Source organism: Plutella xylostella, chromosome 19 (genome assembly GCF_932276165.1).
Source record: "Plutella xylostella chromosome 19, ilPluXylo3.1, whole genome shotgun sequence".
NCBI lineage: Eukaryota > Metazoa > Arthropoda > Insecta > Lepidoptera > Plutellidae > Plutella > Plutella xylostella.
In genome coordinates, this window is record NC_063999.1 from 3,297,239 (window position 1) to 3,316,578 (window position 19,340).

At 36.2% G+C, this 19,340-nt stretch overlaps 3 protein-coding genes across 5 annotated transcripts in view; all 3 read left to right on the forward strand.

Annotated features, from left to right (window-relative positions):
- Nucleotides 1–397: 397 nt before the first annotated feature.
- On the forward strand, nucleotides 398–2,898 carry LOC105382842 (carboxylesterase 1C). The gene is made up of 3 exons (XM_048627552.1): nucleotides 398–636; nucleotides 993–2,341; nucleotides 2,556–2,898. The coding sequence occupies exons 1-3, from the start codon at nucleotides 430–432 to the stop codon at nucleotides 2,782–2,784; spliced, it is 1,785 nt and encodes a 594-aa protein (XP_048483509.1). The 5' UTR covers nucleotides 398–429; the 3' UTR covers nucleotides 2,785–2,898.
- A 358-nt stretch (nucleotides 2,899–3,256) lies between these two features.
- LOC105382839 lies at nucleotides 3,257–9,852 on the forward strand. The gene is made up of 6 exons (XM_011552807.3): nucleotides 3,257–3,575; nucleotides 3,809–5,172; nucleotides 5,678–5,873; nucleotides 6,705–6,974; nucleotides 7,125–8,470; nucleotides 9,599–9,852. The coding sequence occupies exons 1-6, from the start codon at nucleotides 3,372–3,374 to the stop codon at nucleotides 9,822–9,824; spliced, it is 3,606 nt and encodes a 1,201-aa protein (XP_011551109.3). The 5' UTR covers nucleotides 3,257–3,371; the 3' UTR covers nucleotides 9,825–9,852.
- A 4,669-nt stretch (nucleotides 9,853–14,521) lies between these two features.
- The window catches only part of LOC105382838 (aldehyde dehydrogenase, dimeric NADP-preferring), a 32,457-nt gene continuing 27,638 nt past the window's right edge, over nucleotides 14,522–19,340 (forward strand). For 2 of the 3 annotated variants that reach the window (XM_048627691.1, XM_048627690.1), the window contains exon 1: nucleotides 18,561–18,753. In XM_048627691.1, coding sequence (XP_048483648.1) covers nucleotides 18,576–18,753 — 178 coding nt within the window. In that variant the 5' untranslated portion in view covers nucleotides 18,561–18,575. Of the gene's footprint in view, nucleotides 14,715–18,560; nucleotides 18,754–19,340 lie in introns of those variants that run through there. The other variant, XM_048627692.1, reaches the window with a different exon arrangement.

Below are 19,340 nucleotides of genomic sequence, written 5' to 3' on the forward strand. Positions count from 1 at the left end.
ATTAAGAGCAGACTATAATTACCATTAGGTATAAACTTGTATCGATAACTTCTCTGCTGCCGCTCCACGGGTTCGTTATCGATGTAGATTTATTAACTTACTTTAATGAAAATAAACTTAGCAAGACATTTATGTATCTGTTGTAAATAGGATATATATACTAATCACCAATATACACCCCCTTTCGGATTAGTTTAGTATACTACTTCTGTAAACACCCTGTAGTTAAACATAATAACCCTCCTTTTTGCTCTGCACCTGAAGTAAAGCAAATAGCACACTTTATAAGCCTATGTCTGTAATTAACATTTAGTATTAATTATGATAGCTCACCTAAACCCAATAAAATCAATTATCAGTAAGTAAGTATTACAAGATTAGATTAAGTATTGCACTGTAGTTTTATTTTATTTTACAAATCATGCTTACATGAAAACGATGTTATCGAGCACATATTCAGTGGTGTGCCTTTTAGTTTTAAGTTTAAGTGTGGTGTTTGCTTCCCAGCCAATAGTTAGCACCAGCCATGGGAAAGTATCCGGGAACACGTTAAGGACTTTCCCGGGCGATGTTGAGTTCTACGGATTTTCCGGGATACCATACGCAGCGCCGCCGTTAAAGGAACTGAGATTTCTGGTCAGTGCTTATATTTTATTATAACTGGGTTAAAAAAGCCTTTACCTGCAGTTTTTGCATATTTTTTGTATAAAAAGCTTATGATTTTTTATTTATCGCATATAATATAGTTTGTAACATAACCTAGTTAAACAAATATATTGTATTTAGTGCAAATATTTTTCCCGCCATCAGCTCCAAAATTTATACTTATTTAATCTAACACATGGCATGCCACATGCATATTATGTTGTTTCTTTTTCTGTGTTTATTGTTCTGTTTCAGTGTGCCAAATAAATGTTTCATTCTTTCTTTCTTTCACAAATATTGTGATCTACAGAATAATAATCACTAATTTAATTGAATGCATTTTCCAGCCACCACAACCACCGGAACCATGGACAGACGTAAAGGAAGCTACAAAGGAAAAGCCAGCATGCGTCCAGTTCAACTACAACGTGAAGAAACATCCGTACGGAATGGCCGGGGAAGAAGACTGTTTGTACTTGGACGTGTACACTCCAAGCCTTGATGGAAACCATCCAGTTGTTGTCTTCCTCTACAATGTTAACTTTATGAACACTTACAATAAAACCAAAGATTACGCCCCCGATTTCTTCATAGAAGAAGGAGTCACCATTGTCACTATTACCCATCGAGTAGCAATACTGGGATTCCTATCATTTGAAGATGACGTTTTGCCAGGGAATTCTGGATTGAGAGATGTAATTCAAGGTTTGAACTGGATAAGGGATAATATTGAATCTTTTGGAGGAGACCCGAAAAAGATTACCTTGATGGGATACGGCGGTGGGGCTGCATTGGTAGATTTTCTCATACATTCTAATACAGAACGTTTATGGCATGCTGCTATTATGCAAAGTGGGACATTACTTTCTAGTTTATATTTACAAGACAATATTAGAGAAAGAACGTTCAGATTAGCAGATGAATTGGAATGGATATCAACGGATTCGGCTAAAACACTTGCATTCTTACAAGATGTCGAAGTTGGAACTCTGATAACCAAAGAGTGGATAGCTCCTCCTCCAGATTATTTCAGAGATACACAAAAAAGCTTACGTCCGTTTGGTCCCATGCTAGAAAAAGGTCCATCAGGACTGTTAACTGATAGACCCGAAGACAAAATGAAGGAATTAGATATTCCTGTAATGATCGGGTTTACATCTCTAGAAGGAATGGAGGCGGGAATTCAGTATTTGGAAGAGCCAAGATACCTCACCTTCGTAGAAAAGAACTTTCCTCTGCAGATGCCGATACGACTTAAATTTAGTTTTGATCAATTTAAGGATTCATTCTTTGAGGCTATACAAGATATTAAAGATTTTTATTTTAAGGATGGAAAAGTCCGAGTCAAAAACGTACCAGAGTACGTCAAGTACATAGGAGATGTCATCACGGGGTACAATGTAGATAGCAATGTTCAGCTTTACGCTAATACGAGTACCAAAGACATATTTTACTACAATTTCGATTTCGTTGGGGAGCTAAACGAGAATAGAATAAATATTCTGAATCTGATAGAAAAAAATGATATTAATCAAAATATTAAAATCGAGGGTGCTGCAAGCGGAGATGATCTGTGCTATCTATTTAAGTGTCCTGATTTAATTAAAAAGTACAAGGAGCTTAGTGAAAAACCTTCTGATGAAATAGCCTTGATAAAGAAACTGGTGAGAATGTGGGCCAATTTCGCGAAGTTTGGGTAAGCATTATTATGTACTAGTTCTTGTCTGCTAAATTGTATAAAAAGGTTATTAATTTTATGTGAACACCAGAAAATTTCATATTTCACATGGTCTTGGTTCACATAGATTTGTACACTCACATTTCAATAAAATTTACAAAATGTACATATAACTTTTTATAAAAAAAATAATTACTGAATGCTTTAAAATTTCTTCACGTCTCTGTTTCAGAAATCCAACTCCAGAAAACGACACCATATTGGATGGAATCAAGTGGGAGAAGTACGATAAAGAAAATAAAGATTATTTATATATCGGAAATACAATAGAGATGCGACAGAATTTATTCAGCGACAGATTCCACTTCTGGGACTCGTTTATCCAGAAATGGGGTAAAAGAGCTGTAGACGGCATAGTGGCAGACTTACCAAGAGATGCAGTCGATAAAGATGAACTATGATATAAATTTATAATAATTTTAGTTCAAATTGCAATAATAATCACCATCATACTACTATTTATGTAAGTACCTATTAGGACAGCAATAAATAAATGAAATTATTTGTACAAGTTACATGAGACATCTCATTTCATATTTCCAATTCATCAAGTTGTATACCTACACATGAAGGCTAAAATACAAAGGCGAGTTTGAGTACCAACGGTAGCATTCATTAAAGCAGTAATATACACCATAGCCAACTACTTAGGTCAATTTCTAAAGCTGTTAAAAATACACAATTTAAATTGGCATTTCCTACCACATGGGCAGTGAGCATTTGGGTCTTTATTTATTTAATACGTGGCAGGTTACGTTTGGTACACCTAATAACATAGAATTATAATGAATCCCTGAACACGTAACACCTCTGTTAATCGTTGATAAAGTTACTGATAATGGAAAACTTATCATTAGGGTATTACCTAAAGATAACTTACAGTAGGCAAACTTCATTTATACGATTAGGATAGATTATGTGCTGGACACGTCAGGCTTAAGTTATAATTATATTTAGTTTAAAAGTAATGTTATAATTACAAATCGCTATGGCGTGTACACAGTGGTATTTTAAAGCAATAGTATTAGTTTTAAGTGTAATAAATTCTTCCAAATGTGACGATCTCATTGTGACTACATCTTTAGGTAAGGTTGAGGGCAAGCAAGTTGACTCTATATTACCAAATGAGAAATATTATGCATTTCTGGGCATTCCATATGCCAAACCACCGGTTGGTGAACTCCGGTTTATGGTGAGTTAAATGAGATTTGTTTTTTCTATCATATACCTGCCTGTACTGCCTGTACTAACTAAATTAAAGCAAGAAAGTCTGATAATTTCCCAATAAATTATACCCAGAATAAGAATTCTTATAAGAATCAAAATATTAATATCATCATTATTATCAGTAACATATTTACAGTTATTGGATACTTATGATTTTCTGTGTACATAGTAATGATCATGATCATATTTCAATTTCAGCCAACTAAACCTCACGATGGCTGGGATGAAATTCTAAGCTGTAAAAAGCCGAAGACAGCGTGTGCTCAATTTTATGTTCCACACAGAGACATAGAGTTCAAGCGACATGGATTCTTTGGAGATGAAGACTGTCTATATTTGAATGTATTTACACCTAAAGTACCAACAAATGAAGATCTTAGCTTTCCCGTTATAGTCTACTTCTTTAATGATAATCTAAAGACGTCTTCAAATTTCACAAAAGATTACGGTCCAGACTTTTTCATGAAAGAGGATGTTATTATTGTAACAATAAACCACAGACTGGGAGCGTTAGGTTTCTTATCATATGAAGATGATCTGCTACCAGGAAACAATGGGTTGAGAGATGTCATAATGGGTTTGGAGTGGGTCCGAGATAATATCAAAAACTTTGGCGGTAACCCAGCTAAGGTCACTCTTATGGGTTCTCAAGGAGGAGCTGTTATTGTTGATATACTACTACAGGTCCCTAAAGCTAAAGGACTGTTTAGCGGTGCTATCTTACAAAGTGGCACGGCTTTGAATTCGATGTATTTCGGAGGTGAAGGCAAAAAACGAGCGAAAGAACTAGCTGACTACTTGGAAACCATCTCTTCATCTAGTTCCTCGCTACTGAAAGGATTCGCTGCTCTTCATGCAATGAATATAACTGAGGGCGAAATTATGAGTGTCCATGCGGATGAAGCTAGATCAGTACAAAGAGGTATTCCTGCCTTCGTTCCGGTAGTTGAACATGACCACCCTGATGCAATAATAAGAAAACTGCCTGAAGATGAACCTATAGACATAGAAGTCCCGGTCATGATCGGCTCTACATCCAACGAAGGGATTGAGTACTGTGAACGTTACTTAAGAAAACCTCAGTTTCTAACATTTGCTGACAGAGACTTCTTGTTACTCTTTCCTATTAGAAGTAATTACCATTTCAAAATAAATGACGATGTTTATACTGATGCTGTAAAAGAATTGAAAGACTTTTATTTAGAGGAAGGTTATATTAGAGTCAGTAAGCCAGGAGAATACATAACCTATATGGGAGATATTTTTCAAAACTACCCAATTGATTACGCAGTAAGAACGTATGCCAAACATTCGAAAGCACCTGTTTACTACTACAACTTCGACTACAGTGGAGACTTGAATTACAATAAAAATTCAATTTTGAAATCATCACTCAATACAGATGGTACATGGGGAGCAACTGCAACAGACGACCTCTGTTATTTGTTTGTTTGTAAGCCAATTAAGAATTTGTATGTAAAGGCTTTGCAAGACGACGATTCTGAGGAATTGAGCGTTTTGAGGAAGATGGTCAAGCTATGGACTGATTTTGCGAAGACTGGGTACGTTATATTTTTATATTACTTGTTACAAACGTACATTTACAAATAGCACTTTACATTATATTATCATATACTTAAGATTGAGCAACAAAAATTGTAGGCTGTACTAAATTAGTATTGTTATTGTACCTGTAACTTAATAGCTCGTAAGTAACTCTTTTATCCACCAACAAAGGTTGGATGGAAGAAATTGCTTTTTGGCAATAAGCCCGCCATTGTATGCTTTTACTGTGTTTTTCAATTGTTATGTATTTATATTTCTGTGTACAATACGAGTATACCTACGTAAATGATATAATTTAAAATATCAAATAAATTTTATGCCGAGCACGACATCCCTTACAGAGGTAGTAGGTATACATAGCAGGTATTAGTCTAATAGATAATCATTAGATAATAATCAGATCAGACGTCTACAATCAGCCTATGTCAACACACTTCAGCCTGCAGTCCACCTCCATGTAACAAATTCCACACTCCTGTTACAAAAATCATAAACTTCCAGGAACCCCACTCCTCAACCAGACGAGGTGACGTGGACCCCCACGACGGCCGAGAACAGAGAGATCCTGGTCATCAGTGATGAGCTGGAGATGAAGAGCAACCTCAACGCGGACAGGTTCCAGTTCTTGGACGACTTCATCGCGAGGCACCGGGAGAGGGCGGTCGACGGCGTCATCCAAGATATCAAGGATGAACTTTAGATTAAATGTATTGATGAAAACACTAACAGCTATTTATTACATTAGCCCAATATTTCAATTATATCTTTTTTTTTTTAATCGACTTAAGAAAATCTCTAAAAAGTTATTTTAGACCAATTCTATGTGACAGTACCAAAATACCTAAGCAGGTCGTATTCTTTTTAAGATGTAGGTGGGTGAAAAACTAATGCATTATGACCACATTATGACCACATTATGACCAATTATAATAAAATGACAAAATATAAGGTGCCCAAAATGGAAATTAATACCAGATTTTGACCCTTTTTCTGTTTTACAAAGTTGTGGAAGGTATGTATATAGTATCCATTTAGGGAGAGAAGATAAAGAAAAAAACTCCCTTCTTTTATACGTTGCTAAGCTAGCGTTGTCGGACTCTAAACGATGTAATATTATTATATGCGATGCCAGCAGTAAAATTTCATCATCATCATTATCAGCCCATAGTCGTCCACTGCTGGACATAGGCCTCTCTCAAGTAGCGCCTCAACTCCCTGTCTTTGGCCTTCCTCATCCAGCCACTACCGGCCACCTATCTAAGGGAGTCGTCAGTCCAGCTTGATGGAGGGCGTCAAACGCTAGCTGTAATTTAAGTCGAAGAAAATTGATAACCTAATCCATTCCTTCATTAAACTCGTAACGGTTTTGCTTAACAGCTTGATCAGAAGATTAAAATAATGTAGATAACCATATAAATTAGTTGAACATTGACTAAGCTTACCCTACAACAGATAAATTTAGGGACACGTAATATATTGAATAGTTAAAGTACATAAATAAAGATAACTTCTTATCAATTGATATGAGACCCGGCTTACTATCATACCTGCGGTTGCTATCACAATATTACAATTAGCTGTAAAAATGGTTACTAGATTGAATCGTGCTCCATGCTTAATTTTATTAATTTTCCTATCAATAAATGCAGTTTTTTCAACAGACGACCATGTTGAAGTTAAGTTAAAACAAGGTTCTGTTTTAGGAAAAGTGGAAACAACGTTTTTGAATAAGGAGACATATTATAAGTTCCAAAGTATTCCTTATGCTCAACCTCCAGTTGGATCACTAAGGTTCCAAGTAAGTCCGCTTATTTATATTTTTATTGTGATTTTTAATTTTATTGTAAGACATTAAATTGCTTAACGAGTTAAGTACGCCTCGAACTAATCGAGTTAGGTACTTGGTCTCCAAATCATTCTGTTTTTAAAACCACATTTTTTATTTCAGCCTCCAAAGCCACTTGAAAGCTGGGAAGGTACCTACGAGGCTTTCGATAGGAAACCAACATGCATGCAAGTAAACGCACACAAACGAAATGGAGAAAAACTTGGAATCACTGGCTCTGAGGACTGTCTCTACCTCAGCGTGTTCACCCCCTCACGTCAAGACTCCCTGCCTGTCATCGTGCTTGACTACAGTGACAACTTCAAAACTGGCTTCAATGGATCTGATATTTACGGCCCCGACTTCTTTGTGGAAGAAAACGTTGTAATTGTCTACATCACCCACAGAGTTGGACTGCTCGGATACTTGAACACTCAAGACCACGTCATACCAGGCAATGCTGGCTTAAAAGACTTCATCCTAGGCCTACAATGGATCCAGGATAATATTAAAGAATTCGGAGGCGATCCAGAAAGAGTTACTATTATGGGCAACAGAGGTGGTGCTGCATTAGCGAATATTCTTCTTTATTCTGAAAAAGCCAAGGGATTGTTCAGCTCGGTTGCAATGCAAAGTGGGACAGCTTACGAGGCCGTTTATTTTCCTGAAAACACAAGGAAAAACGCATTTAATTTAGGCAAATATTTCAATATTACTACTGAAGACAGTACCACATTACTGAAAGGATTACAAGAAGTGGAAGCGACTGAATTGGTGAAGAACGCATACGCCGGTATTGGTGATGTCACCACAAAGGTTGATCAAAAGAGCGTATATCCATTTGCACCAGTTATAGAATCATTGGGAGAAGACGCCGTGCTAACAGTCTTACCAGAGGAATCAAATATTGTTAATGATGTGCCTGTCCTTATTGGTTACAACTCTAGAGATGGATTAGACATGGCTTCCCTTTACATTAAGGATCCTCGACTTGTTGAAAAAGCTGGCGAGCTACTCTTTCTATTTCCGATCAGAACTAACTACAGATTCGATGTCAACGGTACCTTATACTGGGAGGCTTTGAGTGAACTAAACCAATACTATTTCAAAAGTGGTTATTTCAACTACAACAACATATTGGAATACGCTGTCTACATCGGTGATGATCTTGAAATCTATGCTGTCGACTACGCTGTGAGGCAGCTCAGTGACAAACTGAAGTCTTCTTTATATTACTACGTTTTTGACTTCAACGGAGCTTTGAATGAGAACTACATAGCGACCGCTAAGTATGGCATGATTGCCCTAGAGCAGTGGGGGGCTACCATCACCGATGAGCTGTGCTACTTGTACTTGTGTTCGAGGATCAGAAACAACTACGAGAGTTTGCAGAAGCGGCCGAGCACACAGCCCGAGCTGAAACTCTTGAAGAAGATGGTTCGAATGTGGGCTAACTTTGCGAGGACTGGGTATGTAATTGTCAAATCATTATTAGGCTATACAAAATTAAGAATGGACAACATCTCAAAAAACTAAAGCTGCTATAAATCGAAAACCATTTCGAGATTTAGCTCTAAAGGCCACAAAAAAAATGTTTTTTTATTTTTTGGATGTATCATTTTCGAGAAAATCATAAAATAGTAAAAAAGTGCTGATGACGTCATGCATCAGGTGCGATGCATTTTGATGATCAAAGCCTATAGATTTAAAAACAAAGTAACTGTCACTTTCATTTTTGATTGACGTTGACGTTTTATCGTGACGTCGTTGTTTATTTGGGTCATTTTCATTAATTCTGTTCTGACACTTTCTGACTATTTTTTTTATTTATTATTAAGAGATGACCTCTATATAATATGTCCCAGAGCATGCCACCGCCTACACAGCTAAAAAATGATTCTGCTTATTTTTTTACAAGATAAGTACCTACTTTCCATCATCAGAAATATCAAGGTCATTTGAAAATGACCCATTTGTTGGTTGGCATGTAAACAAAGTTTAAATGTCACTTGTCAGTGTCATTTATGTTTTTTTTCGAGACTCAGGCAATAGACAAAAATAAAAATTGAGCCTAATATGTGACGTCACTTCCGGTTTTAAAATAATTAACTTTAAAGTTAAAAATAACATGCAAAAAATTATATATATACAAAATAAAAAAATACGGGTCCACTAATTTTCTATAAACTTTCCGAATAACTAATAAAAATATAGGGTAAAGAAAATGAAATATTGTCCATTGAATAAATATTATTTCATTTATATCAATGCAAGCAAAGTTTAGGCGTAGAAATTAGCATTAGTATTGTAACACCTAATAAAAATATCAAATTACTTTCTAATCACCGGTTATACGTTTTAAAAGAGAGTCGATAAGTACGTTAACTTAATGTACCTAACCAATAAAAAATAAAATATACTTATAAGAACTGCATGTCAATCCATTTTAAATAAATTGTCGGTTCCATCCTATCCAGAGTCTCCATACATTTACCTAGATGCATTACCTACGACATCTAGGTATCTGTAGGTGTATTAAATTCTAGGCCGCCAGACAAACGATATATTAATATTTTATACCTTATTTCCTACTCTAGCAATCCGACACCAACCGAAGATGAAGTGCTGAAAGGAGTCACATGGCAGCCAGTGGATAAGGAGAACAAAATTAAAAATTATCTGCACATTAAGAAGAAACTGACCATGCAAACCAACCCGATTGAAGAACGTATTCAGTTCTGGGGCAGTTTTCTCAAGAAGTACGAAGAGAAAGCCATAGATGGCGTTGTTCGCGGTGTTAAGGAAACCCATGAGGAGTTGTAAAATTAAATAAAATGGTTCATACTATTAACAAAGATTATTAATTATCTACGTCCACATTAATGGCCTAAATGCTCTTTTTTATTATTAAGCCCCATCCATACGCTTGCTGTTTGTCACAAACACGGCAAACAGCAAACAAAGTCGCAAACACCAACCACAATCACCGAACACAAACAGCCATCCACATGCTCGGCGAACGCTCATAACATTCCGAACCGGCAAACACGGCGGACGACGAGCTATTACTTTCGGGTTGACATATTTTTATTATATAAATTAAAGCAAGAGAAAGAAAAAAGGAAAATAAGAAGAAAGCAAAGACGATGGTGGGATAATAATAATAATTAAAAAAAAAAAACTGACTTCTTCTTTTTAATTATTATTTTATTTTATAGTTTTTATTTTATTTGCAATAATTTTTAATCAAAAGTAAGATGCAAATGATACCAAAAAGTCCTACTAATCAATACGAATCATTCAAGCCTAAACACGAGGTAGTTGCTATATACCGTTGAGGAGTTCCCTTGACTGCCTTCCGTTTCCATCATCAGATCAGCTCAAGGTCACCATCATATTTTTTTGTTACAAGAACTATATTTATGTTTTTAATTTCATTAGAATCGGTTAATATGTGTCCAAAATGGAAATTCATACCCTGTTTTTACCCCTTTACCCATCCTTAGGGGTGAGATAAAATCTGAAAAAAAAAATGGGACCACCTGGGAGCTCAACCCAATACAAAAAAAAAGAATTTTCAAAATCGGTTCATAAACGGCGGAGTAATCGGTGAACATACATAAAAAAAATGCGCGCCAACGAAAAAGTGTAGCAAGTTGATACGTCCGCCTCCTCCAAGCTCAGCGCGCATACTGATCGCTGCCAGACGTGTGGATACGTAGCGAACTGTTTGCCGAACATCCTTTGATCTGGCAAGAAAAACCGACACCGATGCCGAACACTGGCGAACACAAACACAAACAGGCAAACAACGACAAACACCCATCCACACGTCAGTGTTTGCTGTTTGCTGTTTGCTGTTTGCCATTGTTCGCCGAGCGTGTGGATGGGGTATTACACTCACGAATGAAACGCACGCAAGGGGTGACAAAGGGAGTCAATCTGAAAAAAAACGTTTAAAATTTTAATTGTAATTTCCTAAAGTTGTATAAGGTAAGCTTTGCAGGATGCCCCCTGAACAACCCCCTTTCGGCTTAGTGTACTACTTTTGTAACATCCTGTTATATTGACACTATTAATTTAGCTGCTTAGGCCAATAACTAACGTTGACTGGGTCAAAGGAATGTTTCAAATTAGTAGATAGATTTTTCCGTTTTTTTTTTTAACAAAGTAAGTAGGGTGAGATTGTTTTTATAGTAAAACCATAGAATAACGAGTACTAGTGAATTTGTTATTCTATGGTAAAACCTATATTTTCTCGCCCACAGCTGGATCGCTTCTAAGGAGCGTCACAACACTTTGTCCCCGGCCTTCCTCATCCAATCCCTTCCGGCTAGCCGGCCATAGCTATCTTTGGTCGTTGGTCTTGAGCTGAAGGGTGTCCCGCGCTACGATTTTGTTTCGTAGTATCAATTGCAGAACATGTCTACCCCAACAAACATCGTGCATCGGTTCTTGGATACTTCTATTCTATTCTATTCTATTCTCTGTGGGGGTGTAAGTACCTGCACCTGGCTCTCTCGAGTGGAACCTTTGTGCATATCCCCAAGGTCTAAACTGCCTTCCTAAGCTTGGACCATTTCCCACCACGCTGGTCCACTGCGGGTTGGTGGGTTCAAATATCTAGATGTGCTAAATCTAGATATGCAGGTTTCCTCACGATGTTTTCCTTCACCGTAAGAGCGATGGTATACATTGTACTTAAGTTAAAAGAACTCATTGGTACATGTCAGCGCCGGGATTCGAACCCGCATCTCTTGCGTGAGAAGCGGGCGCTTACCCGACTGAGCTACCACCGCTCCTGGATACATTGTAGGTATAAATTTTATCGGATCATATTCAAGTAATTTCATGTCACTAATAATTTTAACTTACTTTCTATTAAAAAATGCAGACACTGCCGATGCCGTACTATTATTTCGATGGCACATAATATAGGATTAAGTAGGTAATTTGAGAAAACGTAGGTGGTAATACCTGGTATCTTCTGTAATTCTACGAAACATAAAGTTCATTTTCCCAAGTCACTCTTCTATTGCAAAACTTTACTCGGCTCTAGTCTACTTAAAATCCACCTTTATTAAAAGCGGGCTAAGTTAAAAGTACAACTCTCTGGGCACTCTTTAGATTTGAATTTTTTATATCATTCGAACAGCGAATGCTACAGCCTGTCATTTGTCACACCTATTATTATAAATATTGATACCCCATGAGACCTAGTATGAAGACATTATGTAGACAAGTACTGGCCAGTCGCCAAAGAAAATATAATGGATAAAATATCGACCAAAACTAACTACATTTTGGCAGTTAAGTAGTAAAGTATACAGTATAAAGGATGAAATATAACTAGGCTAGGTACTAGCAAAGTCTGAAAACGCTAAAAATTAAAAACAAAAAACAAACGGATTTGTAGAGTTACGAGACCTTTATGATAAGTACCAAAAATCTTCTGCATATTTTTAATATGACATAGATACCAAAATAGAGTTTCCCAGATATCCTTTTAGTTAGTAATTTAGAACCACGTCGATGTAGAGAGGTAGTAAGAGTACTAATTCCCTTTTTATTATTCCTTCGGAGAGATCGGCAGTTGATGTTTTTAAAGCGACAACAAACTATACTTGATAGAATTTTCCAGATATCCTGCTAAGTATTTATTATCTTAAAAACACGTGTTTCAATAACTAACAAACAATTATGAACTAGGCAGCGATGGTAATTGCCCGGCATTCTAAACAAAATTATAGTTAACAACAAGATAAAGCCAGTCGCAAAGGTACATTATATTACCTACATTATGTCTATTTTTATTTATAATTCGCGGTAAATAACACATTCCCTGAGAATTTTGCACTTAATAAGAGTTTCATTGGGCATTGTACAGACCTTACTTCATTATTATAGTTTTTACTAGTAAGTAAAAATTAAAACATAATGCCATGATATACCTAGAGACATTTTAACTTGAGTTCGGTTACAATCATTGTTATTAATAATATATTTATTTAACGTCCAAAATTATGAAGTTAATTAAACTATCATATAGCACCATGATACATTATAATATATTGGAATAAAATTGTTGCCGTCACTGTCTAATAAAAACAATAAGACGGGACAGCATCAGAATCATTCCCCGGATAAGTTATATCTGAGTAGGTATGGAAAATCACCCCTTAGATAAATTAACTCTAGGTACTGACGTCACACCCTAGACCTAGGTATAAATGAACATGTCAGCATCAGTGGCGGCTGCACCTCAAGTGCGCCCGTGCAACGCACTACCATTTAAAAACCTTCTAAATATGTAGGTACCTTCCTTCTTCCTATACCATACTAGGTACGTGTAAAAAAAAACTTCACAAAAAATACCTATATAACAACCGTAATACCTACCCTATAACAGAAATTACATTGGTAAATCTGATTATCGTTACGAGTTAAATTAAATCGAGCTGGCATATTTTGATTTCTACTGCGAAAGAATTAGATCTTATTTTTGCTTGAACAAAAACGGCCTCGTGCGCTCGGATTGTCGCACGCAGCGAGCTCCTACATGTAGTACGAAACAGGATGGAAATCGCCCGGCGCGTGAGACGGAAGATGCTCAGTACAAACTGTATGCAGTTCTTGGATAAATTCGTGCGCCGCACGCGGCCGGAAATTGCCGAAATAATACGAATGACGCCACGGGACTCGGGAGGCGCGGGCGGTGGCCTTGACCGGTGGCGTGACCTACGAACGATGCACTTGTCATGTTATTGTCAGTTTCATCTTTCGCGCGCGAATACGTAATTAATTTGCTAATTACTTATTAACTAAGAAAGTAGTAAAGATTTCGTGAGTGTGTATGTGTGTGTGTGAGTGAAAATGAGTGCAAAATACAATATTGACTTCATAAAAAGCAATAGGACATTGCAAAATAGACTGGTCATTAAATCTGCTGGGCTCGCTTCGGCCTTTAGTGCAAAACAAAAAATGAAACTTATAAGTACCTACCTGAATTTTTGAAAGTGAAATGTTCAATAAAATTAAATGGTTATGTGGATGTGAGAGACTAAATGCTTTATTTTGCTTTCCGTGTGTTTTTTTCGTTTCGGCGGAGAAGCTATTTCGCGTCAATAAATAAGGTAAAATATACTTATATTTTTTTTACTTCTAATTGTAATAGTTAATCTATTTTTCTCCAAAAAATACTAAACCCATAAAGTGCACCACCGGGTATCTTAGGCACCAGCCGCCACTGGTCAGCATGTCAACTATTCGCAATGTGTGAATAGGAACACCACATAGTTATTGTTATCGATTGGAACTAAGTTAGGTATTATACTTCATACGGGGCGGTAGTATGAATTAGTTGGGCGGGTGGAGTGTTCTGCTTTGTTCATGTTTTATTACAATTATTTAGATGTAAAACGATGAACATAGACAAATTTTTACTTCAAGTAATTTTAAAAGCGGTTTAAAAAACGATTTTTAAATGGAACACTTTTTTATTTTTATTTATTTCAAACTCGTAAATTCTAACAAAAATGCATCCAACAATAGACAACTTTAGTGAGTCACAAAAAGAAGTGCATACCATAGACATTGATACGGAGATTCAGAATATTGATTCCATTATTGAGACTGAAGATAAAATTAAAAAAATCGACGAACTGTTCCAAGTTCAAACTGAGGTGGGCTTCGTGATTGAGATGACGGCCGATGGTAAGTTATTTTTTTTTTCAAACTAGGTACTTATACATATTTAGGTTCTTCGAGAAATTTGTAAAGAACCTCTGTAAAATACTAGCCACTATGAAAAAAAATATAGAGTTAAATAAACTAAAAAGCGTCTATGACTTTTCCGTCGGCTACTAAGTATGAAGCTCAGAGTAACGGAGTCGCCTTTACACCCTAAATATTAAGCCACTTCAGATGAGTATGGGAGTATAGGCACCTGAAGATTTTTGTGACATCTAGGGATCAGTCGCTCAGCATCCTTCATGCGATTCGAAACGCCAAAATAAAATCGTTATCTCCCTAATGTGCTTTTTCAATGCCCAAGAATGCAATATGAGTATACTGTTAAAATAAATAAAAAAAATCGTTTAACAAGTGAATACAATGGAATGGTTAAATTTTGATAGATATCCACCAACAAAAATATGCTCGGAAAAATCTTATTTATTTTAAGTTAAAATCATAGACAATCGTCATAAAAATATGTTTTTATTTCTTTTTGGCTCTATTCTTACGAGATTCTTACCAACCATATTTCATTGAAGACCATAATAATATTTATAATCCTATGGGTTGAAAGAAGCTCACACTTTGTAGCTACTCGTACTATCGGAGAATCCCCTTCCTGTCAATTTGAAACACGTGTGTCAATCAGATTTACATTAGATTTTCGGATTCAAATGGGATATCTACCAAAAAATATTTAAGTATATTTAATTTGACATTAATTAGGTACTTTGCAAATTAATGTTACTTCGTGTTGACTTCGCGATAGAGCCCCTGCAAAAGTAATTCTTTAATCATATAACTTGTGTTACGGATATGTAAGATTGACTGGTAGACTGGCCACAGTTAAACCCACTAGCCGTAACTCGGTTAACAGATAACTAACGTAATACGTTGTTACATTACCGTGTTACTTTACTGCAGTGTTCATTCTCCCTAATTACTCTTTAGGGAAGTGATAATAATTATGATAGTTTATGAAGTGTGTTCCTTTTACGAGTTTTCCGGAGCCCATACTTTATTTTGTTGCTAACATAACATAATTGAAAATAAGCGTGACCTTTTAATATACTTAGGTAGGTATTTTAACCCGTAATTGTTGTTAATATAAAAATAAAGTAGCAGAAACAATTCAATAAACAATTTCCGAAACCTTATCTAGATAGATAATCTCTAAACCCAATACCGCGTCCAGGATAATTATAATTATTTATTAATGTAACTTACATACAACATGACAGCGTAATATTATAGTAATTATAGTTATTAGCTTGATGATATAGTTTTTGCTTTTAGTAGGTAATTTACTACGTACTAGCTGTTTCCCGTGAGCTTCATCTAAACTTTTATGGTATCCAGACATTGTGAAACAGAGCTGAAACTGTTTCACAATATCCTATATCCCACAGGTAGCCTTTAATATCCAGACGTTTTGAAACAAAACCTTAATTTACTTACTTAAATACACATACTTCTTTTCAAGTTATGTTGTTGATGGCATAAATTATTAAGTTTTTAGCTCAATATGTTGCCTTACTACAGACGGTATAAAGTCGCAAGTACAAGAACCCAGTGAATCTGTACCAGTGTACCTCTACCTATTATAAACCCATATTAATAGATATTTGGTAAGCTTCCCTACATTATTTGACGCCTTGAGATTGAAGTTAAGTAAGAAGCAATTACTATGATTGCCCCGATGCTAATGTACCATTTGAAATGACCAATATGTATAAAAGCACACATAATTATAATATAGGCATATTCACACTATTGATGTTATTTAGTGCTACCAGCGATATGCCATAGTTCTAGAGTCATTTTAGGTACACAATCATAGCCACCGAAAAAGGTTTAAGACATGATTTAGGTCTCATACTTATTTATTGAGATAAACGCAGTAGGATTGACAATAAGAAAATCTGACTAGAGCAAAACCGCGCTCTATAAAGTTTGAAACCAGACTTGTTCTCATGATTATCATGTCCAAAGATTATAAACATTTTTGGTATACGCCATTCTGTATACTTACTTTGTATAATAGGTACATATACTGAGGAAAAGATAGTTAATAATATAATCAAATATCAGCCACATGTTTATAGTAGGTACTGTGGAGAGGTGCAAAACTAGTTTAAAATGAACTGTGGTTCAACGTCCAATTTGTGAGTAGCCGGCGCCGTTTCTATGGCGAATAGCGAAATAGTGACGTTTGTCTACGTCGATAATGAACCCGTTCAGCACAAACTTGACAAAAGCTTGTCTCAGTTTTGTTATATTTTCCGTTTCCTTCTTCATATATTGTCAGTGACAAACCTGAAATGAAGTCCTTGAGGAAAGGTGGATCCTTTGAAAGGGTCAACCAGATCAGATCAGTGTCTGTCGCTGGCAGCCCAGTTAAGATTATAAAAATATACATAGAATGGGGCATCCGTTTGAACCTGTTTGAGGTTTCACATTTTTATATTTAGATTTAGATGACGCCAATGACCCTTTACGAAACGTGTTTACGCGTAAGGTGAAGATCATGCGCAAAAGTTTTACAATGTTTTAGATGGAAGCATAGCTAGCTGGATTCTAGTAAATATCTCGTGTTGTTTATGAATATCTTCAGTCTTTGAAAATATGGATGTTAACTTTGAAGCTCTACACAACATGAACACAAAAAATATATTTTTGAATAAATAATTGAGTTGGTGCAAGAAGTTAAATGGTGTCAAGTAAAGTATGAGATCACTGAGTATGACCCGAGTCCGCGTTGTTCTATGTTTGAGATCAATAGATCAACGATATTAATGCTATTATCACTACAAAAGTGGGTTATATTTATATACCTACTCGTAATTTTGCTGCGATTTGCGAAAATTGTACAAGATTATTTTATTTATTTATTGTCGCATCGTACTGTTGGTCTTTTATGCATGTTTGTTATAATAAAATAAGCGATAAAACCTCGTTGATGTTTCCTTAATGCACAATTCATAACACACAATGTAAAATATAGCATCAGCCTCCGGCCTGGTAAGAAAACAAAATTGGCTATATAAACATTGTGGTAAGCAACCTTAGTACAGGAACCAGAATATTTTTTCATGCTCCTAAGAGCTACAACTGCTGGTTTTCTTCATGAAATTCAGCCAGCACATAAAATACCAAGCCAGAATTCTTGCCTACCAACAGAACCATTCTACCAGCCTATTCTTACTTCTGCATAACATAACATAACATTCCTTCATAATACCTGAAACCGTCGCAACAACGGACCGAAACGCGCGGGTTCTCTGAACGAAAACAACATAATCCAAGTTATCCAAGTTATCCAACCGCATTCTTTCACAGACGTAATACACCAGTCCAACACCGACAAGATCACTGGATCAGGGGGTCACTCTACCTTACCTAGAACCACTTTTCGGAGCGCTGCCGCCCCTGCACTGTTGCGCTAACCGTGACTCTACCTCGCTCATCGTAAACATTATATAGGTTGACATAACAGGTTCTCATTCTCAACCGATCGCCTTTCATTCTACATATTAGATTTCAATGCCAAAGGCTAACTGCGTTATGTTATGATATGATACACCTAATACACCACTCAAGGTAAGCGTCTACCTATCGGTATCGTGCGAAACGGTTTCGGCAATGCCCATGAAATGGACGCACTCGCGTAAATTTCTATACAAAGAATACTGAATGCGATATGCTTCCGTTGCGTACATGCCAAAAGGTGGACGCTTAGGTACCTTCAAAGGCAATCTTTCGTTCCTTTATTGCAAAGCTAGAATAACCTCGTGTTTACGAAGTGCGTTACAGACAGCATAACTTAATCAGTCAGTAACGATGAGTCCACCGGCCGTGAGCGACGCGGGGCACACTCCGTATTCTGAGGCCCATGTGGTGGACTTGCATGGTGTGGTGGACCTCCATGGTGCAGTGGACCTCCAGAGTGTAGTGACCGATAGTGCGCCGGCTGTTCTGGATATTGTCGTTGAGCCGAAACTTAAAATGGACAGGGACGGTACTGTATTTTGTTGTATTGTAGTTTTTTTGTTTGTTATTGTTAAATTTGGCAGGGAGGTTTAATCATTGAATCATTGGCATTATATTAGGTATAGGAGACAGAAGACAAATGAATAAGCCTGCACAGAAAAACTACCCTACTGAAGTACTGATGAAATAAAAATCTGAGTGTTACTATAACAAATTTAGTTTAGGAAATCCTCTTCTTTTACCGGCCGGCTCCTGAAGAATCAAATTATCAAAATTAAAAATCACGTAAGTGGGTCGACATTTCAATCTGCTTTAATCATAGTGTAAAAGAACTACATATTTAAAACTCACATTATTCATAATTATTAAATATAATAAGTTCATTCAAATGTGAGGTAAGTACCTACGTATTATAATTTTGCATTTGGACATTATATCATAATACTTACTATTGGTCTATCGATATTTTTAAATCAATCACGATAACAGAAATGATAAAAAATATTTCCTACATGCTTACTTACCTATCTACTTATTAATTATTAATCCATTTTAAAATCCCAGCTACACTTTCATCACGACCATAAGCGAAATATATTATATGAGTACCATCAC

Coding starts and splice junctions, on each gene's coding strand:
- LOC105382839 (XM_011552807.3), top strand. CDS start 3,372: ATGGCGTGTACACAGTGGTATTTTAAAGCAATAGTATTAGTTTTAAGT. Junction 5,874..6,704: donor AAGATATCAAGGATGAACTT/TAGATTAAATGT, acceptor AATTGATATGAG/ACCCGGCTTACTATCATACC. Junction 8,471..9,598: donor GCTAACTTTGCGAGGACTGG/GTATGTAATTGT, acceptor TTCCTACTCTAG/CAATCCGACACCAACCGAAG.
- LOC105382842 (XM_048627552.1), top strand. CDS start 430: ATGAAAACGATGTTATCGAGCACATATTCAGTGGTGTGCCTTTTAGTT. Junction 637..992: donor TAAAGGAACTGAGATTTCTG/GTCAGTGCTTAT, acceptor TGCATTTTCCAG/CCACCACAACCACCGGAACC. Junction 2,342..2,555: donor GCCAATTTCGCGAAGTTTGG/GTAAGCATTATT, acceptor TCTCTGTTTCAG/AAATCCAACTCCAGAAAACG.